A 27,511-nucleotide genomic window follows, 5' to 3' on the forward strand; every position below is an offset into this window, starting at 1 on the left:
TATTGTAATTCACCCAAAAATATATTTTTTATAGATTGGTAAAAATATCAAAACATGATTAGCTTTTTTTTTTAAACGACTGTGAAGAATTATATTTAAAAATGAAAGGCCAGCAGGAAACATATTGGTTGTGTACAAAAAGGTTTATATGAGAATCCAAGTAAAGCATAGAAATAGCACTGAACTTTGAAAGAGAATCACCAAATAGCAATGTGCTGTTGATGACTTTTCCAGTAGTAACAACAAGATATATATGTATTTCTTAATTTCCATATTTACCCCAAAATCCATGCCCCAATCCTCAGTTGTTTCTATCACAACACATTTAATTTTCGGATGAAAAGCAAAGGGAAAAGTGTCTAAGCGTCAAAGTTTTCTGATGTATCCAGAGCGCGCAGCAACAACAGTGAATACGAAATGCACCCAAGGGCAAATATGTCATTAACCCAAGAGCTCCATGAGATGACAACAATAGCAACCAATTAGAAACATCATTTATTTTAGTCAAACATGAAAAAGATAATTACTACTCCACATTACATTAACTATTTCCGATACATAAAACAACTTTACTAAATAACCATACGTACATATAAAATTAAGGAAAAATGCCACATAATCTGGAGATATTTACAAAAATATTAAATTAGATAATTAAGGCAAGTTCTGTTGCTGTATTTTTTGAAATAGTTTTACGAGAGTCGAAATTCCCATATATTATGGATTTTTTGCTTGTCTCTCAAGTTAGTTTTATATTAGGATGTTCCCTAACTATATATTATAGGTTTTAGAGTATTATTAGGACTTCTTGTAAGACTCTATATAAAGCCATTATTTATCTAATTTTTTCATTCGTTCCATCATTCTTTTCTGACCCTGATCTCCTCGGACGTTTTTGTTCATAGCCATTGTAAGCTTTCTTATTGCCTAACTTTCAAGAATTAATATTAGTGCTTTATAGTTTTTCCGTTTTGAGTTTTCATTCCATTTCTTGTGGGTTCTTCTCGGCTGATCTGTATGTTCCAAGCATCATGTATTTTATAGCACAGCTAGGTTTCAAATTTTGCTCGTTATCTGAGTATAGATGCAGACCCATGTAGTATAATGCTATATATATCTGATTTCTTTTACTTCTTCTGACAATATAACTTTTTCAAGATACGTATATAAGTATCATAACTTTTATGCAGATTCACCCATAATTTTCAAATCAATCATTTAGTTGTTTACTACACTGAATTAATTTATAATTTAAGGTTAATTTTTTTATCGTTCAGTTGTTCTAAATTTGTTTTATTTTATTTTCTTTTAACGTTTAAGAAAATACTTGTTGGAATTACTCGGTATTAATAGGTGAAATTAGAACTTGCCTATAAATTAATAATCCTCTGCAACTACCTAAAACCATATTCCACTTATTTTAGATCTTTAACAATCTTTCTTCTTTCTCTCCTCAGAAAATGAAGATTCAAATTGCTGTCTTGCTCGTGATTACAATCTTGCTCGTAACATCTGTGCAACAGTCAAGTTGTAGGAATATCGTTGATCACTCGATTGATGAAGAAAGAATAAGAGAGAACTTTATTTCAACATTTAAGCGTCATTTCAAAGTCAACCCGAAGCTCACATATGGAGAAAATCAACTGCCTTATGTGGTATCACGTCGCCGAGTTCCTTGTGGACCAAATCCACTTCATAACTGAGCATGGTTTCTTGCAATTTTTTGTGAAGCATAGGATCTATTAAGTCGTTTTAATTTGTTTTCATATTTTATACACATGTTTCCACTATCCATGAACAACTTATTATTCATTGATTTATAAATGTCATGGCTCCGGGGGATGAAATACATGTTGGCAGATTAAATATATTTTTTCTTCTTGCTGTTCAAAAAAAAGATTAAATATATTTGACATTTTTTCATTCAGGTGAACAAAACTCATTTATGATATATTGTTTTGAAAATTTATTTGCTAAAATTGAATCATAAATTGCTTAATTTTAAGATATGTCAACGACTTGAAAGCGTGTATTGTTGTTTGTTAAATATTTTGTATGAAACAATTTAAAGAAAATTAATTTCTATTTTAACTCTTAAGATGTTTATGCCAAAAGAGCAGTTCCATGTAATTAAATGATAATCAAACTACTAGAAAATTGATATAATAGCTACAACACAATCAGTAGCTATTCCGTAGCTATAACCGGATAGCTACGGAATTGCTACGGAAAAATGTCTGTAGCATAATGGCTCGTGGATAAATTATAGCTACGGAATAACTACGGAATAGCTACGGAAAAGCTACGGAAATAAATAGCTACATATTTCCTACAAAATAGCTACGGAAGTGAATAGCTACGGATCCAAATAGCTACGGAATAGCTACGGATCCTAATAGCTACGGAAATCCTTAGCTATTCCGTAGTTAACTTCGATTTATTTAAAAAAAATAAAATCAAAAAATTTCTGTTTTTTGTCATATACCACATTCAATTCATATTTGTTCCAAATACCATATAAAATACACCAAAAAACGTCCTAATACCAACTTTGACACATTTCATTCCATTGTTCAAAATATCTTACAAAAGTAAATATTAATTAATTAAAAAAACAAACACTACATGTTTACAAATTCAATTGTTCCAAAATAGCTAGTAGCTCCATGGTCCATATATTGAATTGCTTCAACAGGGGAATCAAGAAAGTGGAAACACACACAACACTTGGGCTCACCATTTTCAGCTTGTTTGTAAACCGAAAACAATTTAAACATTACTAAAATAAAGAAACATATACCTAACACAAAACGTACTTTCTTGTTTTATTGTTGTGACAATGTGTAGGATTGTATCTTTTGAACTGGAATTCAAATACACAGATCTGCAAACTCAAACATTTATGCAACTAGGTCAAGTAAGCAAATATACATTAAAAACAAAAGATAAGTAATTAAATATATAATATAGAATCATCTCTTACCAAACCAAGTTGATTTCCAACTGCTAAACCTAGTTTAATTCTAAAAATTACTGTTGACGGACCTGTCATACACAAGATCAAAAACTTCATTCTCATGTAGAAGCCACAGTAGGATAATCACTGAAACTCATAAAAAAAAGTTGAATATTAACTCAAAATTGATTGATTTGATTCTCAATAAACTCAAAAGTCATATTGACCTCCTTACCCGTAGGGAAGATTGCAAAACTGTGATTACCTGGATCACCAGCTTTCCGAACCTATTGAATTAGGAAATCCCAAACATTACTGTTGAACTTTACCACAAATCTAACATTTTCAACCAAAATTTAACCTAAAATCTCAAATTCGACCTAAAATATAATTTAAAACATCTAAATTGTATACATGAAGTAATTTCAGAAAAGAAATGAAAAAAAACTAGGGTTTACCTTTTTAGGGAAGAAATCGAGAAAAGGTGCAAAGAGAGAGATGAGGGCAATTGAGCCATGGAGTAATAACCTTGGTCGCCTTGATAACAAATGGAACAGAGGAGTTTGAAAATGCATCAATAGTTTGAAGAAGGCATCGAACTGAACCCAAAATCAAAACACACCCAAAATCAAAACAAAGTCTACCCAAAACGAAAACCTAATTGGAATTAAACCAAAAAAAATCTTACTTGAAACAATGATGACAATGGCGATGGCAAGCCGATGACGGCGACGAAACGCAAACGACCAGAGCTAAAAAGAGGGACGATGAATCGGTGATGAAGATATACGGATTTGGTGATGGCGAAGAGAGATGACCGGGGCTAAAACAGTCTCTATGTACAACATTGACCGCATCGGCGGTAAGATGGAACTCCGACGATGAAAACGAAGACGAGAGGGGGTGTAAGGGAGAGGTGCGAGTAGGAAACAATGAGAGAGAAGAGGAAAAACGAATCAAGGAAGGAGATAGAGAGAAGCGGGAGAATAAAAAATTTCATCGATGGATCCTGCTAAATGGAGGCGGACCAAAGTTTCGATTTTGTGAAACCCTAAAATCGAAACTGCCAAAAAAGGGGGTGGTGGGACTCGAACTCGCGTCTATCATAGATAGAACCAAGGGGACTACTAACCGGCCGGGAATGTCACATCCATACCTTCTTTGTCTACAATAGTTTTTGACCACTTACAATTCTGTTTTTATTATTATTATTATTATTTCTATTATTATTATTATTATTATTTCTATAATTATAATTATAATTATTATTATTATTATTATTATTATTATTATTATTATTATTATTATTATTATTATTCATTATTCGAGTCTTAATTTTTTTTGTATAAATTTTCTTACATATTTAAGATACGACCGGTTAATAGAAGTGTGAAAAAAACGAAGAAAAACGACCTTTGGTCGCCGAAAAATCGAAATTAAAAAACTTTGTAGCTAATTAACTACGGATTTGGTACAAATTATTTTTATTTTCGATTTTTCGGGCACCAAACATCGTTTTATCCGCTTCGTTTTATTCACACTGGGACCCCGCTCCCAAGGGCGTTGCCCCTGAACCCCCGTTCGTTTAGGGGCTTCTCCCCTAATCAGCTACGGATTTGCTACAAATTTTTCTTATTTTTCATTTTTCGGGCACCAAACTTCGTTTTTTTCTCTCCATTTTTTTCACACATCTATTATACATGATTATCTATATTTTCCCCAACTTATAGCTATTAGTATCATTCATAAAGTTTTGTGCACATACGAGATCCGTTACTCGTTTAGTGGTTTAACACTATAATGCTTATGAATACGTTCACATACATCTCACAAACACGTATACATACACATATACACGTACGCATATACCATAACTCATTCATGTGTATAAATATACATATAAAAACATAATCCATCACAAGTTGCCGAAAAGTATATGCATTACAATGTTAAACTGTGAAACGAGTATTTGATCCCGAAGGGGCACACAACTTTATGAATGATATTAATAGCTACATGTTGGAGAAAATAAATATAATCATGTATAGTAGAGGTGTGAAAAAATCGAAGCGAAAAAAATGACGTTTGGTGCCCGAAAAACTGAAAATAAGAAAATTTTGTATAGCTACAGAATTTTAACGTAAAGCATACTCCATAGCTAATCTGTAGGTAATTAGTATCCGTAGGTATTCCGTAGCTAATTAGCTACGAAATAGCTACGGACCCGCTTCCGTAGCTATTCTGAAGCTATTTCGTAGCTATTCCGTTACTAAACTAGGGCATCCCATTCTTTAGTTGATCAGTAGCTATTCCGTAGCTAATTAGCTACGGAAATAAATAAGGATATGCTCACTCCACCGTTGAATTTGAATGGAGTTAATGGGCTCACATATTTCATAATGACATTTGATGAACATAATTTGGCTTTTAGCCTCTTTGGACTTCAAAATTAAGCTAAATAGAAGCACCACAAGTTCTGTAGGTAGTAAAAACTTAAACTAAACCTTTTTTATTAAAAAAATTGAACATTATCCATGATTTTTTGAGGGGTAGCACATGCTACTCCTACCAACCATATAGTTCTGCCCCTGGAAACAAGTGTGTATCTAGGACTCGAATCATATTTAGACATTTTGAATGAGAATCGTGCCTAATACCCCTTCCTTGAAGAACAACAATCAAATGAGCGCTTGAAAATCCATTACCACAAGCTTTTTTTAGATTCAAAAATCGATTTCAGTTCTAGAAACAAACTCAGAAAATCGATTGTTCACCAGGTTAAGCAAAGGGATATGTAGGATTAGGGTGGAGGAGATTGAGGTGGTTGGCAGCAGATGGTGGTGGTGGTGGTGTACGCTGATGGGTTGTGGAGATGGAGGTGGAGGTGTTCTTGAGATTCTGTGTATGTGTTTTTGATAGTGTTAAGTGTGTGTTTTAGAGAAAGAGAGAGAGAGTGAGAGAGGTGACCCCATAATTTTTATTAATACAAGTTTAAATTAAATAAAAAAAACCATAAAAATATATCAGAAGGGTATTTTAGTCTTTTCAGTTTTCTGAAGGACCAAAACGCAACGAAATTAGCTCAAAAGAACCATGAAGCCAAAAAAGTCGATGTATGGACTAAACCTCGAAAAAAACCACTATTGTAAAAATCCCGATTAAGTCCCGATTAATCCTTAGGCGCTACTCGACCGATTAGAGGGCGCCTAGCGATTAATCCCTGCATACATAATGAGTGAAACATTATAAAACGATGAAACGTGGCTAAGACTTCTTCTAGGGTTTCACACGTTTTAGGGCAGCCTCCATCCTCTCTTCTCTTCGTCCTTTTGCTCTTGGTGTTTGTGAACCATCAGAGGAGTGACATTTGTGACTCTAAGCTTTCTAAAGTCAATACAAGGAGGAATTGGGATTGTTATTGCTATATAACAATCAAGGTATGATCTAAACCCTAATTATAGGTTATATAGATTATCATATGCTAGATCTAGGGTTTATAGTCTTGGATAACCTGCATGTACAATAGAGAAACCTAGATCCAAGCATTAGGGTTTGTATGAGCACATAGGATGTTCTTAGGACCAAAAACCATCAGATGGTGATGGTGATAGTCAAGGTGGTGATGGTGATGGTGCTGGTGGTGATGTTGATGGTGATGGTGATGGTGATGGTGATGATGATGATGGTGTGACGGTGATGGTTGTGACGGTAGTGATAATGATGCTGATAGTGATGGTGATGCTGGTGATGGTGATGATGAAGGTGGTGATGGTGATGGTGATGTGTGATGGTGATGGTGATGGTGATGGTGATGATGGTGATGGTGGTGGTGATGGTAATGGTGATGGTGATGGTGATGGTGATGGTGATGGTGATGATGGTGATGGTGGTGGTGATGGTGGTGGTTTGATGGTGATGGTGATGGTGATGGTGATGGTGATGGTGATGGTGATGGTGGTGGTGGTGATGTTGATGGTGATGGTGATGGTGATGGTGATGGTGATGGTGATGGTGATGGTGGTGGAGGTGGTGGTGGTGGTGATGGTGATGATGATGGTGATGGTGATGGTGATGGTGATGGTGATTGTTATGGTGGTGATGGTGATGGTGGTGGTGGTGGTGGTGATGGTGATGGTGATGGTGATGGTGATGGTGATGGTGGTGATGATGATGGTGATGGTGATGGTGATAATGATGGTGATGGTAGTGGTGGTGGTGGCAATGGCGATGGCGATAGTGATCGTGGTGGTGATGGTGGTGAAGGTGGTGGTGGGGTTAGTGATGGTGGTGGTGGTAATGTTGATGGTGATGGTGGTGATGATGATGATGGTGTGATGGTGATGGCTGTGATGGTGGTGATGATGATGGTGATAGTGATGGTGATGGTGGTGGTTGTGGTGATGTTGATGGTGATGGTGATGGTGGTGATGATGATGATGGTGTGATGGTGGTGATGATGATGGTGGTGGTGGTGATGATGATGATGATGATGGTGATGATGATGATGATGATGATGGTGATAGTGATGGTGATAATGATGGTGATGGTGATGGTGGTGATGGTGATGATGATGATGATGATTATGTTGTTGATTATGTTGATGATGGTGATGATGATGATGATGATGATGATGATGTAGGTATACGTGTTTGTGAGATGTATGTGAACGCATTCATAAGCATTATAGTGTTAAACCAGTAAACGAATAATGGATCCCGTATGTGCACATGGCTTTATGAATGATATTAATAGCTATAAGTTGGTGGAAATATAGATAATCATGTATAATAGAGGTGTGAAAAAAAACGGAGCGAAAAAAATGACATTTGGTGCCCGAAAATAAGAAAATAAGAAAAATCCGTAGCTATTTAGCTACGAATTTTTCTTATTTTCGATTTTCTGGGCACCAAACGTCATTTTTTTCGATCCGTTTTTTTCACACCTCTATTATAAATGATTATCTATAATTTCACCAATTTATAGCTTTAATATCATTTATAAAGTCGTGTGCACATACATGATTCATTGCTCGTTTAGTGGTTTAACAGTATAATGCTTATGAATACGTTCACATACATCTCACAAACACGTATACATACACATATACACGTACGTACACATATACCATAACTCATTAATGTGTATAAATATACATATAAAAACATAATCAATCACAAGTTGGTGAAAAGTATATGCATTACAATGTTAAACTTTGAAACGAGTGCTTGATCCCGAAGCGGCACACAAGTTTATGAACGATATTAATAGCTACGTGTTGGTGAAAATAAAGATAATCATGTATAGTAGAGGTGTGAAAAAAACGAAGCGAAAAGAACGACGTTTGGTGCCTAAAAAATCGAAAATAAGAAGTATCCGTAGCTAATCAGCCACGGATTATCTACAAATTTTTCTTATTTTTCATTTTTCGGGCACCAAACTTTGTTTTTTTCGCTCCATTTTTTTCACACATCTATTATACATGATTATCTATATTTTCACCAACTTATAGCTATCAGTATCATTCATAAAGTTGTGTGCACATACGGGATCGATTACTCGTTTAGTGGTTTAACACTATAATGCTTATGAATACGTTCACATACATCTCACAAACACGTATACATACACATATACACGTACGCATATACCATAACTCATTCATGTGTATAAATATACATATAAAAACATAATCCATCACAAGTTGGTGAAAAATATATGCATTACAATGTTAAACTGTGAAACGAGTATTTGATCCCGAAGGGGCACACAACTTTATGAACGATATTAATAGCTACATGTTGGAGAAAATAAATATAATCATGTATAGTAGAGGTGTGAAAAAAACGATGCGAAAAAAACGACGTTTGGTGCCCGAAAAACTGAAAATAAGAAAATTTTGTATAGCTACAGAATTTTAAAGTAAAGCATACTCCATAGCTAATATGTAGGTAATTAATATCCGTAGGTATTCCGTAGCTAATTAGCTACGAAATAGCTACGGACCCGCTTCCGTAGCTATTCTGAAGCTATTTCGTAGCTATTCCATTACTAAACTAGGGCATCCCATTCTGTAGTTGATCCGTAGCAATTCCGTAGCTAATTAGCTACGGAAATAAATAAGGATATGCTCACTCCACTGTTGCATTTGAATGGAGTTAATGGACTCACATATTTCATAATGACATTTGTTGAACATAATTTGGCTTTTAGCCTCTTTGGACTTCAAAATTAAGCTAAATAGAAGCACCACAAGTTTTGTAGGTAGTAAAAACTTAAACCAAACCTTTTTTATTAAAAAAATTGAACATTATCCATGATTTTTTGAGGGGTAGCACATGCTACCCCTACCAACCATATAGTTCTGCCCCTGGAAACAAGTGTGTATCTAGGACTCGAATCATATTTAGACATTTTGAATGAGAATCGTGCCTAATACCCCTTCCTTGAAGAACAACAATCAAATAAGCGCTTGAAAATCCATTACCACAAGCTTTTTTTAGATTCAAAAATCGATTTCAGTTCTAGAAACAAACTCAGAAAATCGATTGTTCACCAGGTTAAGCAAAGGGATATGTAGGATTAGGGTGGAGGAGATGGAGGTGGTTGGCAGCAGATGGTGGTGGTGGTGTACGCTGATGGGTTGTGGAGATGGAGGTGGAGGTGTTCTTGAGATTCTGTGTATGTGTTTTTGATAGTGTTAAGTGTGTGTTTTGGAGAGAGAGAGAGAGAGAGAGAGAGAGAGGTGACCCCATAATTTTTATTAATACAAGTTTAAATTAAATAAAAAAACCATAAAAATATATCAGAAGGGTATTTTAGGCTTTTCAGTTTTCTGAAGGACCAAAACGCAACGAAATTAGTTCAAAAGAACCATGAAGCCAAAAAAAGTCGATGTTTGGACTAAACCTCGAAAAAAACCACTATTGTAAAAATCCCGATTAAGTCCCGATTAATCTCCGATTAATCCTTAGGCGCTACTCGACCAATTATAGGGCGCCTAGCGATTAATCCCTGCATACATAATGAGTGAAACATTATAAAACGATGAAACGTGGCTAAGACTTCTTCTAGGGTTTCACACATTTTAGGGCAGCCTCCATCCTCTCTTCTCTTCGTCCTTTTGCTCTTGGTGTTTGTGAACCATCAGAGGAGTGACATTTGTGACTCTAAGCTTTCTAAAGTCAATACAAGGAGGAATTGGGATTGTTATTGCTATATAACAATCAAGGTATGATCTAAACCCTAATTATAGGTTATATAGATTATCATATGCTAGATCTAGGGTTTATAGTCTTGGATAACTTGCATGTACAATAGAGAAACCTAGATCCAAGCATTAGGGTTTGTATGAGCACATAGGATGTTCTTAGGACCAAAAACCATCAGATGGTGATGGTGATAGTCATGGTGATAATGGTGATGGTGCTGGTGGTGATGTTAATGGTGATGGTGATGGTGATGGTGATGATGATGATGGTGTGACGGTGATGGTTGTGATGGTAGTGATGATGATGCTTATAGTGATCGTGATGCTGGTGATGGTGATGATGAAGGTGGTGATGGTGATGGTGATGTGTGATGGTGATGGTGATGGTGATGATGGTGATGGTGGTGGTGATGGTCATGGTGATGTGTGATGGTGATGGTGATGGTGATGGTGATGGTGATGATGGTGATGGTGATGGTGGTGGTCATGGTGGTGGTTTGATGGTGGTGGTTTGATGGTGATGAGGATGGTGATGGTGATGGTGGTGGTGGTGATGTTGATGGTGATGGTGATGGTGATGGTGATGGTGGTGGTGGTGGTGATGGTGATGGTGATGATGATGGTGATGGTGATGGTGATGGTGATGGTGATGGTGATTGTGATGGTGATGGTGATGGTGGTGGTGGTGGTGGTGGTGATGGTGGTGGTGATGGTGATAATGATGGAGATGGTAGTGGTGGTGGTGGTGATGGCGATGGCGATGGTGATGGTGGTCGTGATGGTGGTGAAGGTGGTGGTGGGGTTGGTGATGGTGGTGGTGGTAATGTTGATGGTGATGGTGGTGATGATGATGATGGTGTGATGGTGATCGCTGTGATGGTGGTGATGATGATGGTGATAGTGATGGTGATGGTGGTGATGGTGGTGGTGGTGGTGATGTTGATGGTGATGGTGATGGTGGTGATGATGATGATGGTGTGATGGTGGTGATGATGATGGTGGTGGTGGTGATGATGATGATGATGGTGGTGGTGGTGATGATGATAATGATGGTGATAGTGATGGTGATAATGATGGTGATGGTGATGGTGGTGATGGTGATGATGGTGATGATGATTATGTTGTTGATGATGGTGATGATGGTGATGATGATGATGATGATGATGATGATGATGTAGGTAGACGTGTTTGTGAGATGTATGTGAACGTATTCATAAGCATTATAGTGTTAAACCAGTAAACGAATAATGGATCCCGTATGTGCACATGGCTTTATGAATGATATTAATAGCTATAAGTTGGTGAAAATATAGATAATCATGTATAATAGAGGTGTGAAAAAAACGGAGCGAAAAAAATGACATTTGGTGCCCGAAAAACCGAAAATAAGCAAAATCCGTAGCTATTTAGTTACGAATTTTTCTTATTTTCGATTTTCTGGGCACCAAACGTCGTTTTTTTCGATCCGTTTTTTTCACACCTCTATTATAAATGATTATCTATAATTTCACCAATTTATAGCTTTAATATCATTTATAAAGTCGTGTGCACATACATGATTCATTGCTCGTTTAGTGGTTTAACAGTATAATGCTTATGAATACGTTCACATACATCTCACAAACACGTATACATACACATATACACGTACGTACACATATACCATAACTCATTAATGTGTATAAATATACATATAAAAACATAATCAATCACAAGTTGGTGAAAAGTATATGCATTACAATGTTAAACTGTGAAACGAGTGCTTGATCCCGAAGCGGCACACAAGTTTATGAACGATATTAATAGTTACGTGTTGGTGAAAATAAAGATAATCATGTATAGTAGAGGTGTGAAAAAAACGAAGCGAAAAGAACGACGTTTGGTGCCCAAAAAATCGAAAATAAGAAGTATCCGTAGCTAATCCGTAGCTAATCAGCTACGGATTAGCTACGAATTTTTCTTATTTTTCATTTTTCGGGCACCAAACTTCCTTTTTTTCGCTCCATTTTTTTCACACATCTATTATACATGATTATCTATATTTTCACCAACTTATAGCTATTAGTATCATTCATAAAGTTGTGTGCACATACGGGATCCATTACTCGTTTAGTGGTTTAACACTATAATGCTTATGAATACGTTCACATACATCTCACAAACACGTATACATACACATATACACGTACGCATATAGCATAACTCATTCATGTGTATAAATATACATATAAAAACATAATCCATCACAAGTTGGTGAAAAGTATATGCATTACAATGTTAAACTGTGAAACGAGTAATTGATCCCGAAGGGGCACACAACTTTATGAACGATATTAATAGCTACATGTTGGAGAAAATAAAGATAATCATGTATAGTAGAGGTGTGAAAAAAATGAAGCGAAAAAAAAACGACGTTTGGTGCCCGAAAAACTGAAAATAAGAAAAATTCGTATAGCTACAGAATTTTAACGTAAAGCATACTCTGTCACACCCCAAAACCAAGAACGGCGGAAACGTTCTGGAGCGGAGGACGTCATGTAAAGTATCACAACACAGTAAATGTAAATAAGCAAACAACATCATCCATTGCATTAAATATATAATTTTAATACAAGTGTGTTCTGTACAGTTTTAGACACCAAAAATATAATGTAAATCAAAATAATAATATGATGAGTCTTAAATGCGCTCCATCTTCTCAAAAGCTGGCATCGGTACCTGTCTACTGATGACCTAAGAATACAAGTTATTTTGAAGGAGTTTATCAGCATTAAGCTGGTGAGTTCATAAGTATTTTAGTGTCGGTGTTTGTCATCAAAATCGTTTGAACGTGTCTCAAGTATAAGTTTGTAAAATGTATGTAAGTGTTTGTAAAAGTTTGAATCTTTCAGAAAAACCTATATTTTCTATTAAAATAGCCTTCTACCAAGGCTTAACTGTTTTGTATGCTCATTCGTTGTAAAAGTGTGTAATTTCCCAAGTGTAACTATAATTTAACAAAATATAGTTTGTACATTAATGTTTAAGTGAGGTTATCACTACAAATATGTAATGGGTAAATCATTGTAGTACTGTAGTTTTGTATTATAGGAACTACTGCTGTACTAACTACCTTAAACCGGATTTATATTAAGGCACTATGTGATAAATTGCACCTTACTATCGACTAGTAACAACGACATAATGAATGGTCGTAATAAAGAAATGACGTTTGGCACCCGCAGACCTGCAGGTCCGGCTGTAGCTAGCAGCAAGGTGTAGGATTGTCAATCCAGCATAGATCTATACGCAAACTCACGCTCCGCCTTCAAGAGACTCTGGCCACAACTCGAGTCATGACAGTTAAGTCATGCTCTGATTTAAATCATAGTAATTTAAGTATTCTAGTATATGTAATGTAATGTTTCTCGTTCTCGTCTAGTTGTATATGTTCTCCTCCTAGTATAGCTGTATATGTTCTCATAGTATAGTTGTATGTGTTCTCGTAGTATAGTTGTATATGTTCTCATAGTATAGTTGTATATGTATGATCCTGTGTTACCCTGATGGTAACTAACTAATGATGTGTCTAGTACGTATGAATATGGAAGTACTTTTATGTCTATATATGTATATTTGATATATAATTAATATTGAAACGACCTTCGGATGGTTACCCGAAATCGCACCAGACCACATCCAAATCGAGAAAAAGGAAATAGGGCGGATGGCCTTCCTAAGCCCTTTAAACATTATTTATACATCTATACATATATGGGCATGCAATTTATAAGAAGTAAAAGCATAAATAAGTTTTTATAAGACATTTGGAACATACTATTATTTCAAGAAAAGATCGACTTGATGTCAATCTATAAAACAATTTGAAGGCATAAGTTTGATAAAACAGTTTAAGTATAAGAAACATTTTTTTGAATCACAGTTTGTAAATAAGTTTGGAAAGTAAAAGAGCTTGTAAAATATTTTGAAGTAAAACAATTTGATAAACAGTTTGAACAGTGATAAAATCATTGGTTTCCTAGTTATTAATCACATGTGATTAAATGCAATCACATGTGATTGAAGCAATAACTATAAGTGTTTGACTTGTATCCCCCCCATAAAGTATTTAAACATTTAAAATCATTTCAAAGGTTGATTAAAGGGGTATGAACTCACTTGTGGTGAGCTGATTGGATTGTAGTGTCGGATACCGTGCTAGGTGGCAAACGGAGACTTGTTTACACGCACGAGCCTAGTTATCATATAATAAGCATATATATAACTAATTAGCCAAATAATAACTTAATAAAATAAGTTGGGACACTTAGGAACATGAAAACACTTTGTATAAATGTTATAGGTCCTAAGGGTTGCATCTAAGTCGATACTTGACAAGGCAAAAGGGTTTAATGCACCAAATGACCTTGTATATGAGCTTACCACCCAACAAACCCCACCTTTGGAGTTTACGGCCGTGAACCCATGAGTTTACGGCCGTGAACTCCTCACTTGGTGGTTTTGGGTGTTTTAAGGTGCTATATTGATCCTAGAATAAGTCTAGCTTTGTTGGAAAAATCCTTGAAGTAGTTTAAGGCCCTAGAATGCTCCATAGAGGAGTTTACGGCCTAAAGACCATTTCCCCTAGAGTTTACGGTCGTAAACTCCTATGGGGTGTTGGTTTTAATTCTTTTAAGTCACTTGCACATGTAGGATAGCTTCTATGTTTTTGTCTAAGGCTAAAGGGGACATTAGGCACACATTTGTGCCTTTACTTGGAGTTTACCGCCCAAGTGATGTTCCTTGGCCGTAAACTCCCTTTAAGGGATGATTTTGGTGTAATTTACTCCCCATTCAAGTCCTAAGTATTAAAGGGTAATTGTCTTAAAGCCTTAGGGGTGTTTAGGGCACTCTTAGCCTTTGAAAAAGGGGTTTACGGCCCAAGAGCATATCTTGGCCGTAAACTCCTAAAACTTTATGATTTTGAAGTGTTTTCGTGTTCAAATTAGCTACAAGCATTAGAGGGTAAATGCCTTAAGCCTTAGGGGTGATTTAGGGCTCACTTTGGCCCTTGGAAATGGTGTTTACGGTCCAAGAAACTCTTGGGCCGTAAACTCCAAAAGCCTTATGATCTTGGATGATTTCTAGCCTCAAAAGATCCCACAATAAGTCCTAAACTAGTTGTCTAACAAGGAATCGGGACTAGGAAGCTTTTAGGCCTCGTTTTGGAGTTTACACCCCAAGAACGTTCTTGGGCCGTATGCTCCCGGATCTTGCATTTTAGGCATGTAAACAATGTTATAAAGCATATAACAAATATTAAAACACATCTAGGAAAGTAGACTCACAATCTGGGATGAAAACCCGAAGATCCGTCAGAGAGAAAATGGCTTTTCTCTAGTTGGAATTGTGAATAATGAATTAATTTAATTCAGAAATCTATTTATAGTCCTGAAATATTTTGGCAGAAAATATTTTTATTCCGGAGATTGGACTATGACATTATGAAACTTGGAATGTTCAAGTTTCACAAATCCAGGAGCATCCACTCTCCTGATATCTCCTGAAACGTAAACCCTACTGTACACAAACTTGTTTGGAAAATGTCTGAAAGTCACTGAAACTGAACTGGCTTCTATTGAATAGATATTGTTCGTACAAATGGAAATTTCGGGTTGTCACATCATCCCCCCGTTAGAAGGAATTTCGTCCCGAAATTAGAATTTAAGCAAATAAGAAGTTACAATTAATTAAGCGAAAAGATGAGGGTATTTATGTTTCATCTGATCCTCGCGTTCCCAAGTGAATTCCAGTCCTCGCTTGGCGTTCCAGCGAACCTTCACGATAGGGATACGGCTTTGCTTTGTCTGCTTGACCTCACGGTCCATGATCTCTACAGGTTCTTCCACGAAGTTGAGGCTCTCGTTGATCTCGATCTCGTCGAGTGGGATTACAAGAGTCTCGTCGGACAGACACTTTTTCAAGTTAGATACGTGGAATGTAGAATGTACGTTACGAAGTGTGTCGGGTAGGTCGAGTTTGTAAGCTACGGGGCCGACTCTTGCAAGAATCTCGAATGGCCCTATGTACCTCGGATTAAGCTTCCCACGCTTGCCGAAGCGTATCAAGCCCTTCCAGGGTGAGACTTTGAGAAGGACTCGGTCTCCCACCTGAAATTCCAAAGGTTTTCTTCGTTTATCAGCGTAGCTCTTCTGTCGGTCTCTAGAGGCTTTCAATCATTCACGGATCTGAACGATTTTCTCTGTCGTTTCCCGAATGATCTCCGGACCGGTGAGAGTACTGTCGGAAACTTGCCCCCTGGCTAATTGGGTATCACCCACCTCAGCCCAGCAGAGAGGGGATCTGCACTTTCGGCCGTATAGAGCTTCAAATGGAGCAGCCTTGATGCTCGTGTGATAACTGTTATTATAGGAAAAATCGACAAGGGGTAAGTGAGTATCCCATGCCTTCCCAAAGTAAATCACGCAGGCTCGCAACATATCTTCCAATGTTTGGATGGTCCTCTCACTCTGTCTGTCGGTCTGTGTATGGTAGGCCATGCTCATGTCCAGCCTTGTTCCCAAGGAATGTTGTAGTGATTGCCAAAATCTTGAGGTGAACCTACTATCTCTATCGGAGATAATGGACATAGGTACACCATGTAGCCGGACGATTTCCCTAATGTATGTTCTCATAAATTTCTCCATCTTGTCAGTTTCTTTGATAGGCAGGAAGTGTGCAGACTTGGTCAATCTATCGACGATGACCCATATGGTATCAAGTCCACCCGTTGTCTTGGGCAACTTGGTTATGAAATCCATAGTGATCTGCTCCCACTTCCATTCTGGGATCTCTGGTTGTTGCAATAAACCGGAGGGCTTTTGGTACTCGACCTTAACCTTTCCGCAAGTAAGGCATTTACTTACGAAGGTAGCAATCTCTGCTTTCATATTAGGCCACCAGTATAGCTTTTTAAGATCCAGATACATATTATCTGAACCTGGGTGGACAGAATACCGAGTGTTGTGCGCCTCGGTCATGACCAAGTCTCGGAAACCACCGTGATTTGGTGTCCAGATCCGGTTCATGAAATATAAGGCTCCGTCACCCTTGGCTTCTAAATTCTTGTCCATTCCTCTAAGGGATTCACTCGTCACATTTTCAGGTTTCAAGGCTTCGATTTGAGCCGCCTGAATTTGCTTAGACAAGTGTGAATGGATGGTTATTGACAATGACTTGACTTTGCGACCAGAATATTCCTTCCGACTTAGGGCGTCTGCTACTACGTTGGCTTTACCCGGATGATAATGAATATCGCATTCGTAGTCACTGAGTAGCTCGACCCACCGTCGTTGTCTCATGTTGAGCTCCTTTTGATCGAAAATGTGTTGTAAACTCTTGTGGTCGGTAAAGATAGTGCTCTTCGTTCCATATAAGTAATGTCTCCAGATCTTCAGAGCGAACACTACCGCTCCTAATTCAAGATCGTGGGTCGTGTAGTTAACCTCGTGTGTCTTCAACTGTCTCGAGGCGTAGGCGATGACCTTTCCTTGCTGCATCAGAACACATCCGAGTCCTTGATTTGATGCATCGCAATAGACTACGAAGTCTTCTATTCCTTCGGGAAGGGATAGTATTGGCGCGGTGCACAAGGCTCGTTTGAGCGTTTGGAACGCTCTTTCTTGTTTCTCTTCCCAGTCAAAGGCCACACCTTTCTAGGTCAGGGTCGTAAGAGGTTTCGCTATTCGAGAGAAGTTCTGAATGAATCTGCGGTAGTAGCCAGCGATACCTAGAAATTGGCGAATTTCAGTAGGCGTCTTTGGCGCTGACCAGTTCTCAATGGCTTTTATTTTGGATGGGTCCACGTGGATTCCCTCTTCGCTTACCACGTGTCCTAAGAATTCGACTCTTCAGATCCAAAATTCACATTCGAGAACTTCGCATAAAGTTTCTCTTTTCGTAATGTCTCTAGAACTTGTCGCAGGTGATCCCCGTGCTCTTTCTTACTTCAGGAATAGATCTGGATGTCGTCAATGAAAACGATGACAAACTGATCCAAGTAAGGCCGGCATACCCTATTCATCAGATCCATGAAGACTGCGGGCGCATTGGTCAATCTGAATGGCATCACCACGAACTCGTAATGTCCGTAACGAGTTCGGAAGGCTGTCTTCGGCACATCCTCCCCTAGCACTCGTAACTGGTGATATCCGGATCTCAGATCAATCTTAGAAATATAGTTCGCCCCTTGCAGTTAGTCGAATAGATCATCTATGCGAGGCAGAGGATAACGATTCTTGACCGTCAGTTTGTTGAGTTCTCTGTAGTCAATACACATACGGAATGATCCGTCTTTCTTCTTAACGAACAAGACCGGTGCTCCCCAAGGTGAGAAACTTGGTCTTATAAAGCCCTTACTGAGAAGTTCGTTAAGTTGACCAGAGAGTTCCTGCATCTCAGCTGGTGTTAAACGGTAGGGTGACTTGGCTACTGGGGTAGCTCCTGGGACTAAGTCGATTCTGAACTCGACCTGTCGTTGCGGAGGTAACCCGGGTAGTTCTTCTGTGAAAATGTCGGGGAAGTCGCTCACTACAGGGATGTTCTTTAGTTCTTTCGTTTCGAGGCTCGTGTCGACGACGTGAGCAAGGAATGCATGGTATTCCTTACGCGGATACTTCTGTGCTTGAATACTTGATATAATACGAAGACTTGCGCCGGGTTTGTCGCCGTAGACTATAAGAGTTTCGTTAGACGGAAGGTTTAGACGGACTGCTTTCTCGTAGCACATGATGTCGGCGCGATGAAGGCTTAACCAATCCATGCCAATGATAACGTCGAAACTTTTTATTGAGACTGGCATGAGGTCGATTAGGAATGAATGGTTATCTAGAGTTAGGGTACAACCTAAGTATATGCTACTCGTACTTTTAGTTTTTCCATTAGCCATTTCTACTATGAATAGTTCTTTGAGTGCGTGCGGTGGTTGATTAAGCATGCAAGCAAATTTATGGTTTACGAAGCTTCGCTCCGCTCCACTTTCGAACAGAATGCATGCATAGGAGTTATCGAGGAGGAACGTACCAGTCACCACGGTCGGGTCAGCAACTGCTTCCCCGTGGCCTATAGCTAGTACCCTTCCTGTTCCACCAGCATTCTTTGCTTTGGGGCAGTCCCTCTTATAGTGGCCTGCTTCGCCACATCCATAGCAAGTTGGGCTCGCGCCAGAGCCAGGGACTTGGTTGATAGGTTGTGCCGGGAATTTACAGAAACGGACGGTGTGTCCTTTTCTGTTGCAGTTAGAGCACTGCATTTCACGGCAGGGGCCGTTGTGGTGGAAGCTGCATTTGTTGCAGTTCGGCAAACTTCCAACATACTGCTTCATCGGAGCAGTAACAGCAGTAGGGGTTACCGTGGCATGTACTGCCACGATTTGCTGCCTTTTGGCAGCTCGCTGCTTTTTCTTTTCATCCCAGAATTTCTGCTTAGTGTCAGCGGGTTTGGAGCGTTCTGGGATGGCTAGGGTGGTTGTGGTTGCAGGGGTTTTGACTCCATGGTCAATGAGTCGCTGTGCCAATCGTTTTACACTGTCGAAGGTAGCGGGGTTTGATGCTAAGACGTTCCCCTGATATGGAGGCACTAGCCCCTATATGCACCGTTCGATCTTTTTCCCCTCAGTGGGAACCATATTGGGGCAGAGGGCCACCAGTTTGCTAAATCGGGCAGTGTAAGCGATCACATTGGTGCCCTTCATGGTCAGGTTCCAGAGTTCCTGATCCAGTTTCTGGACTTCGCCCCTCGGGCAGTATTCCTCCATCACGAGGTCTTTCATCGTTTCCCAGCTTATGTCGTTGGCCACGACGAGAGTTAGTGCCTTAACATGGCCGTTCCACCATGTCAGGGCCTTTCCTTCAAAGGTGCATGCGGCGTACTTGACTTTACTCGTCGCAGGGCATGAACAGATTTCGAAGACTGATTTAGTCTTCTCGAGCCATTGCGAGAGGGCAATGACTCTGCCGGTGCCGTAGAAAGGCTTCGGTTTGCAATTTGTGAAATCCTTGTAGGAGCACTCTCTCGAGCGCACAGGGGTTTCAACCGGGGTTGATTATACAGGGGTTCCACCTCTGCTGGCATCGGTAGAGTGATACTGATCCATGGCAGTTGCCACTGCTGCGGCTACGGCAGCATTCAGGGCTGCAGTATCGATGACCGGAGGCGGAGGAGGTGGTGGAGGTGCAGGGTTATTCCTGGTGAATTTGCGAGGAGGCATCTTTCAGCTATAAGTTTATAAAGATAAGAAAGATGATAAGAATCAATTTGTAAGCAACGTGAGAGTGACACATGGACTAACTAACCATAGCCCAACAGTTGAATGAGTGTTTGAAATCACAACAAGAAATATTAGTAGGAAGCACAAGTGTACAGATTTTTCCCACAGATTAGATAGATTTCAACAATACGGGTATTACTGATGTAATAAGTTCAGGGAAAATTGACCTAACAGTAGGTCTTACATCATACCAAACTGATAAGTTTGACAGTTCTTAGATTCCTAATTAGAGTACTGAAAGTCAGGAATATTTTACAGACAAGTGCTATTTAGAGCACAGATGTTAAAGGCTATTCCTTAACCAAAATACAGAGATGTACTAGACATCAACTAACGGCGATGGAAATTCCCTGGGCGAGCCCTGAGGTCGGACACTTGACGAAACACCTCTTGAAGGTGTCGATCCTGAGCCCTCTGACGAGCTCGAAGTTCCAAGATTTCAGTTCGTGAGGCAGTCAGCTGTTGCTGCAGGGTTTCATTAGTTCTCCAGGTCCGTTCCATGTCTTCTTCAAGACGGCGGATGCGGACGGTGTTGACACCAGAGTTGGCATCAAACTCCATGACCCGGTCGATGGCTGCTCGACCTTGCTCTACATTTCGAGCTATTCTGCGGATAATGACAGGCAGAGCTCGGTCAGCAGAACCACCATTGCTGACGTTGTAGAAGCTTCGGTCCCCAAAGTATGGTAAGGGTTGACCTTGTTCATCACTCCAGTGATTCAAGTTGTTTGCCCACATGGGAGTAGGACCTGGAAAAGCTGGTCGAGGGTTGTTGTTCGGGGCTTGAACTACTAGTGGTAGGTTGTTGACTTCAGGCTCGGAGTCGGATCCATCAAAAAAGCCTTCTACGAGGTGATCATCCAAAGGGATTGAATGCTCATCTTCGGGCTCTTCATCGATCCACCCGGCATTGCCTTCATTTGGAAAGTACGGGTCGCCGTGATGAAATCCAGCCATTTAAATCTATGCGAGAAGAGAGGTATAAGAATATAGTATACGTGTAACTAGTAATACAAAATACACCTATAGTATTTTAAGTTTAAGTTCTACTGATCTTCTTGTGGTATTGTTGGTAAGTTTTTAGACTTGTTAACATATCACAACAATTCTAGGGCATATGCTAATCATTCCTAGGACCAGCATAGTTGATCAGGCTATGCCATTCCCAGGACTGACCATACATCCCCGAGCTCACTTGTGATATTTAACAATCGTAATACTTTTGTTCTTGTCGTTGTGACACTGATTTTAGTATGAATGCAGACTAGTATACTTAATTAAATATTTTAATATTTAAAGTATAGACTCTTGGTCAGAGTGTTTTAATCCCTTTTGGGTTTATAGTTTAGTATATCTTTTATGGGTTGATATACTTGATTCACTATAAACAATGCTCTGATACCAATCTGTCACACCCCAAAACCAAGAACGGCAGAAACGTTCTGGGGCGGTGGACGTCATGTAAAGTATCACAACACAGTAAATGTAAATAAGCAAACAACATCATCCATTGCATTAAATATATAATTTTAATACAAGTGTGTTCTGTACAGTTTTAGACACCAAAAATATAATGTAAATCAAAATAATAATATGATGAGTCTTGAATGCGCTCCATCTTCTCAAAAGCTGGCATCGGTACCTGTCTACTGATGACCTGAGAATACAAGTTATTTTGAAGGAGTTTATCAACATTAAGCTGGTGAGTTCATAAGTATTTTAGTGTCGGTGTTTGTCATCAAAATCGTTTGAACGTGTCTCAAGTATAAGTTTGTAAAATGTATGTAAGTGTTTGTAAAAGTTTGAATCTTTCAGAAAAACCTATATTTTCTATTAAAGTAGCCTTCTACCAAGGCTTAACTGTTTTGTATGCTCATTCATTGTAAAAATGTGTAATTTCCCAAGTGTAACTATAATTTAACAAAATATAGTTTGTACATTAATGTTTAAGTGAGGTTATCACTACAAATATGTAATGGGTAAATCATTGTAGTACTGTAGTTTTGTATTATAGGAGCTACTGCTGTACTAACTACCTTAAACCGGATTTATATTAAGGCATTATGTGATAAATTGCACCATACTATCGACTAGTAACAACGACATAATGAATGGTCGTAATAAAGAAATGACGTTTGGCACCCGCAGACCTGCAGGTCCGGCTGTAGCTAGCAGCAAGGTGTAGGATTGTCAATCCAACATAGATCTATACGCAAACTCACGCTCCCCCTTCAAGAGACTCTGGCCACAACTCGAGTCATGACAGTTAAGTCATGCTCCGATTTAAATCACAGTAATTTAAGTATTCTAGTATATGTAATGTAATGTTTCTCGTTCTCGTATAGTTGTATATGTTCTCCTCCTAGTATAGTTGTATATGTTCTCATAGTATAGTTGTATGTGTTCTCGTAGTATAGTTGTATATGTTCTCATAGTATAGTTGTATATGTTCTCATAGTATAGTTGTATATGTATGATCCTGTGTTACCCCGATGGTAACTAACTAATGATGTGTCTAGTACGTATGAATATGGAAGTACTTTTATGTCTATATATGTATATTTGATATACAATTAATATTGAAACGACCTTCGGATGGTCACCCGAAATCCCACCAGACCACATCCAAATCGAGAAAAAGGAAATAGGGCGGATGGCCTTCCTAAGCCCTTTAAACATTATTTATACATCTATACATATATGGGCATGCAATTTATAAGAAGTAAAAGCATAAATAAGTTTTTATAAGACATTTGGAACATACTATTATTTCAAGAAAAGATCGACTTGATGTCAATCTATAAAACAATTTGAAGGAATAAGTTTGATAAAACAGTTTAACTATAAGGAACATTTTTTTGAATCACAGTTTGTAAATAAGTTTGGAAAGTAAAAGAGCTTGTAAAATATTTTGAAGTAAAACAGTTTGATAAACAGTTTGAACAGTGATAAAATCATTGGTTTCCTAGTTATTAATCACATGTGATTAAATGCAATCACATGTGATTGAAGAAATAACTATAAGTGTTTGACTTGTATCCCCCCATAAAGTATTTAAACATTTAAAATCATTTCAAAGGTTGATTAAAGGGGTATGAACTCACTTGTGGTGAGCTGATTGGATTGTAGTGTCGGATACCGTGCTAGGTGGCAAACGGAGACTTGTTTACACGCACGAGCCTAGTTATCATATAATAAGCATATATATAACTAATTAGCCAAATAATAACTTAATAAAATAAGTTGGGACACTTAGGAACATGAAAACACTTTGTATAAATGTTATAGGTCCTAAGGGTTGCATCTAAGTCGATACGGGACAAGGCAAAAGGGTTTAATGCACCAAATGACCTTGTATATGAGCTTACCACCCAACAAACCCCACCTTTGGAGTTTACGGCCGTGAACCCATGAGTTTACGGCCGTGAACTCCTCACTTGGTGGTTTTGGGTGTTTTAAGGTGCTATATTGATCCTAGAATAAGCCTAGCTTTGTTGGAAAAATCCTTGAAGTAGTTTAAGGCCCTAGAATGCTCCATAGAGGAGTTTACAGCCTAAAGACCATTTCCCCTAGAGTTTACGGTCGTAAACTCCTATGGGGTGTTGGTTTTAATTCTTTTAAGTCACTTGCACATGTAGGATAGCTTCTATGTTTTTGTCTAAGGCTAAAGGGGACATTAGGCACACATTTGTGCCTTTACTTGGAGTTTACAGCCCAAGTGATGTTCCTTGGCCGTAAACTCCCTTTAAGGGATGATTTTGGTGTAATTTACTCCCCATTCAAGTCCTAAGTATTAAAGGGTAATTGTCTTAAAGCCTTAGGGGTGTTTAGGGCACTCTTAGACTTTGAAAAAGGGGTTTACGGCCCAAGAGCATATCTTGGCCGTAAACTCCTAAAACTTTATGATTTTGAAGTGTTTTCGTGTTCAAATTAGCTACAAGCATTAGAGGGTAAATGCCTTAAGCCTTAGGGGTGATTTAGGGCTCACTTTGGCCCTTGGAAATGGTGTTTACGGTCCAAGAAACTCTTGGGCCGTAAACTCCAAAAGCCTTATGATCTTGGATGATTTCTAGCCTCAAAAGATCCCACAATAAGTCCTAAACTAGTTGTCTAACAAGGAATCGGGACTAGGAAGCTTTTAGGCCTCGTTTTGGAGTTTACACCCCAAGAACGTTCTTGGGCCGTAAGCTCCCGGATCTTGCATTTTAGGCATGTAAACAACGTTATAAAGCATATAACAAATATTGAAAAACATCTAGGAAAGTAGACTAACAATCTGGGATGAAAACCCGAAGATCTGTCAGAGAGAAAATGGCTTTTCTCTAGTTGGAATTGTGAATAATGAATTAATTTAATTCAGAAATCTATTTATAGTCCTGAAATATTTTGGCAGAAAATATTTTTATTCCGGAGATTGGACTATGACATTATGAAACTTGGAATGTTCAAGTTTCACAAATCCAGGAGCATCCACTCTCCTGATATCTCCTGAAACGTAAACCCTAATGTACACAAACTTGTTCGGAAAAAGTCTGAAAGTCACTGAAACTGAACTGGCTTCTATTGAATAGATATTGTTCGTACAAATGGAAATTTCGGGTTGTCACATACTCCGTAGCTAATCTGTAGGTAATTAGTATCCATAGGTATTCCGTAGCTAATTAGCTATAGAATAGCTACGGAGCCGCTTTCGTAGCTATTCTGAAGCTATTTCGTAGCTATTCCGTTACTAAACTAGGGCATCCCATTTTGTAGTTGATCCGTAGCAATTACGTAGCTAATTAGCTACGGAAATATATAAGGATATGCTCACTCCACCGTTGAATTTGAATGGAGTTAATGGACTCACATATTTCATAATGACATTTGATGAACATAATTTGGCTTTTAGCCTCTTTGGACTTCAAAACTAAGCTAAATAGAAGCACCACAAGTTATGTAGGTAGTAAAAACTTAAACTAAACCTTTTTTATTAAAAAAAATTGAACATTATCCATGATTTTTTGAGGGGTAGCACATGCTACCCCTACCAACCATATAGTTCTGCCCCTGGAAACAAGTGTGTATCTAGGACTCGAATGATATTTAGAAATTTTGAATGAGAATCGTGCCTAATACCCCTTCCTTGAAGAACAACAATCAAATGAGCGCTTGAAAATCCATTACCACAAGCTTTTTTTAGATTCAGAAATCGATTTTAGTTCTAGAAACAAACTCAGAAAATCGATTGTTCACCAGGTTAAGCAAAGGGATATGTAGGACTAGGGTGGAGGAGATGGAGGTGATTGGCAGCGGATGGTGGTGGTGGTGTACGCTGATGGGCTGTGGAGATGGAGGTGGAGGTGTTCTTTAGATTGTGTGTATGTGTTCTTGATAGTGTTAAGTGTGTGTTTTGGAGAGAGAGAGAGAGAAAGAGAGAGAGAGAGAGAGAGAGAGAGGTGACCCCATAATTTTTATTAATACAAGTTTAAATTAAATAGAAAAAACCATAAAAATATATTAGAAGGGTATTTTAGTCTTTTCAGTTTTCTGAAGGACCAAAACGCAACGAAACTAGCTCAAAAGAACCATGAAACCAAAAAAGTCGATGTTTGGACTAAACCTCGGAAAAAATCACTATTGTAAAAATCCCGATTAGGTCCCAATTAATCTACGATTAAATTCCTTAGGCGCTACTCGACCGATTAGATGGCGCCTAGCGATTAATCCCTGCATATATAATGAGTGAAGCATTATAAAACGATGAAATTTTAACATTTTGAAGAAGTTTTATATCAATGGAAACTATTTGAGGCATTATTAGTGTTGTGCAATACAAGAAATAAGGGTATTAGCGGCGACGGATTTAGCGGCGACACCAGGCATTAGCGGCGACATGGAAATGACGCGTTACATGTCGCCACTAATGCCAACTGTCGCCGCTAATACTCAACAGTTGCGATCCGCGTCAAATGAAACTTATCCGTTCGATCTGTATTTAATGGAACAGTTGTAACGGCGTGAAAAAAGGCGCCGACTTTTCCCTCCAGGCTAGTCGCCGCTAATACCCATTCGTCGCCGCTAATACCCATGCGTCGCCGCTAAAGGTCCGCGCAGATAACCCCTCCAGTTCGCTCTTTCCTGCGTATTTTGTCTGCCCTTTTCTCTCATTCTCTCCATCGCCGGTCTTTCTTACACCACCGCCGCCACCGTCCAAACCTCCATTGCACAAACCACCGCCATCCAAACCTCCATTGCCACCAATACCGGCGACCTAGACTTCCATTACCGACGACCAAGAGGAGACGATCATACTTCAATTCCGGAATTTTTACTCATTTAAGGTCGGAATTTTTCCCTATTTTCGATTCTTCTTATGTTTTGATGTTTATTTACTTAGTTTAAGCTTTTAATGTAAGGTTGTGTTGTTGTCGGAGTTGTGAAATTTTTGCCGGAAAATTTTGAAATTAGACTACCACAGGTTCATTTTCATCTTTCATTTTATAAAAAGAATGTATTTGTGTGTATGATGCATTTATGTGTTTTTACATTAGTATTTTTTTTGTATGTGTGTTATTTGTATGTATTTTATTTGTGAATGTGAATGTGTAATTTGTATGTATGAAAAAATGAAAGAAATTAGGTTGCTATAATAGAAAAAAAATATGATGTTATAACGAGTATGTGTAGAAAACATGTTTATGTGTATTTGTATATATAATGTATGTATTTATGTATGTAATATGTGGAAAAAATTGAAAATAAAATGTATTTATATATGTAATGTATGACTTTTGAAATTATATATGTAATTTGTATGTATGAAAAAAATCAAAAAAAGTGAGGTTGAATAGAAAAGAAGTATGATGTTATAATGAGTATGTGTAGAAAACATGTTTAGGTGTATTTGTATCTATATAACATGTGTATTTATGTATGTAATATGTGGAGTAAAGGAAAAAAAATGTATTTATGTATGTGATGTGTTGAAAAAAATGAAAAAAAATATGTTGCTATAATTCTATTCATATTGTAATTTTGCAGGTTGTATATGGGGTTTAGT

General features: G+C 38.2%; 2 protein-coding genes across 6 annotated transcripts; one reads left to right on the plus strand and one right to left on the minus strand.

The window, feature by feature from the left end:
- Positions 1-2,540: 2,540 nt before the first annotated feature.
- Positions 2,541-3,994, minus strand: LOC128132260 (uncharacterized). Of its 5 annotated transcripts, XM_052768737.1 has the most exons (5): positions 3,645-3,994; positions 3,415-3,555; positions 3,192-3,243; positions 2,984-3,045; positions 2,541-2,884 (listed from the first exon to the last, which is right to left on the minus strand). In XM_052768737.1, exons 2-5 carry the CDS (start codon positions 3,529-3,531, stop codon positions 2,801-2,803), a joined length of 315 nt encoding a protein of 104 aa, XP_052624697.1. In that variant the 5' UTR covers positions 3,532-3,555; positions 3,645-3,994; the 3' UTR covers positions 2,541-2,800. The 5 variants fall into 5 exon arrangements, 1 of the variants encoding a protein (XP_052624697.1); XR_008230499.1 differs by having other exon boundaries at positions 2,984-3,103; positions 3,192-3,555; XR_008230500.1 differs by having other exon boundaries at positions 2,541-3,103; positions 3,645-3,992.
- A 1,821-nt stretch (positions 3,995-5,815) lies between these two features.
- Positions 5,816-27,510, plus strand: LOC128132500 (uncharacterized). The gene is made up of 4 exons (XM_052769107.1): positions 5,816-5,858; positions 6,573-6,718; positions 10,327-10,509; positions 27,493-27,510. Exons 1-4 carry the CDS (start codon positions 5,816-5,818, stop codon positions 27,508-27,510), a joined length of 390 nt encoding a protein of 129 aa, XP_052625067.1.
- Position 27,511: the final 1 nt, after the last annotated feature.

This window comes from Lactuca sativa, chromosome 2 (assembly GCF_002870075.4).
Source record: "Lactuca sativa cultivar Salinas chromosome 2, Lsat_Salinas_v11, whole genome shotgun sequence".
NCBI lineage: Eukaryota > Viridiplantae > Streptophyta > Magnoliopsida > Asterales > Asteraceae > Lactuca > Lactuca sativa.

What these genes read in the sequence shown, in the direction of transcription:
- LOC128132500 (XM_052769107.1), top strand. Translation starts at nt 5,816, where the DNA reads ATGGGTTGTGGAGATGGAGGTGGAGGTGTTCTTGAGATTCTGT. An exon ending in AGGTGTTCTTGAGATTCTGT is followed by an intron (nt 5,859 to 6,572) that starts GTATGTGTTTTT and finishes GTGATAGTCAAG; the next exon opens with GTGGTGATGGTGATGGTGCT. An exon ending in TGGTGATGGTGATGATGAAG is followed by an intron (nt 6,719 to 10,326) that starts GTGGTGATGGTG and finishes GGATGTTCTTAG; the next exon opens with GACCAAAAACCATCAGATGG.
- LOC128132260 (XM_052768737.1), bottom strand. Translation starts at nt 3,531, where the DNA reads ATGCATTTTCAAACTCCTCTGTTCCATTTGTTATCAAGGCGACCAAGG. An exon ending in TCGATTTCTTCCCTAAAAAG is followed by an intron (nt 3,244 to 3,414) that starts GTAAACCCTAGT and finishes CTAATTCAATAG; the next exon opens with GTTCGGAAAGCTGGTGATCC. An exon ending in TTTTGCAATCTTCCCTACGG is followed by an intron (nt 3,046 to 3,191) that starts GTAAGGAGGTCA and finishes TGTGTATGACAG; the next exon opens with GTCCGTCAACAGTAATTTTT.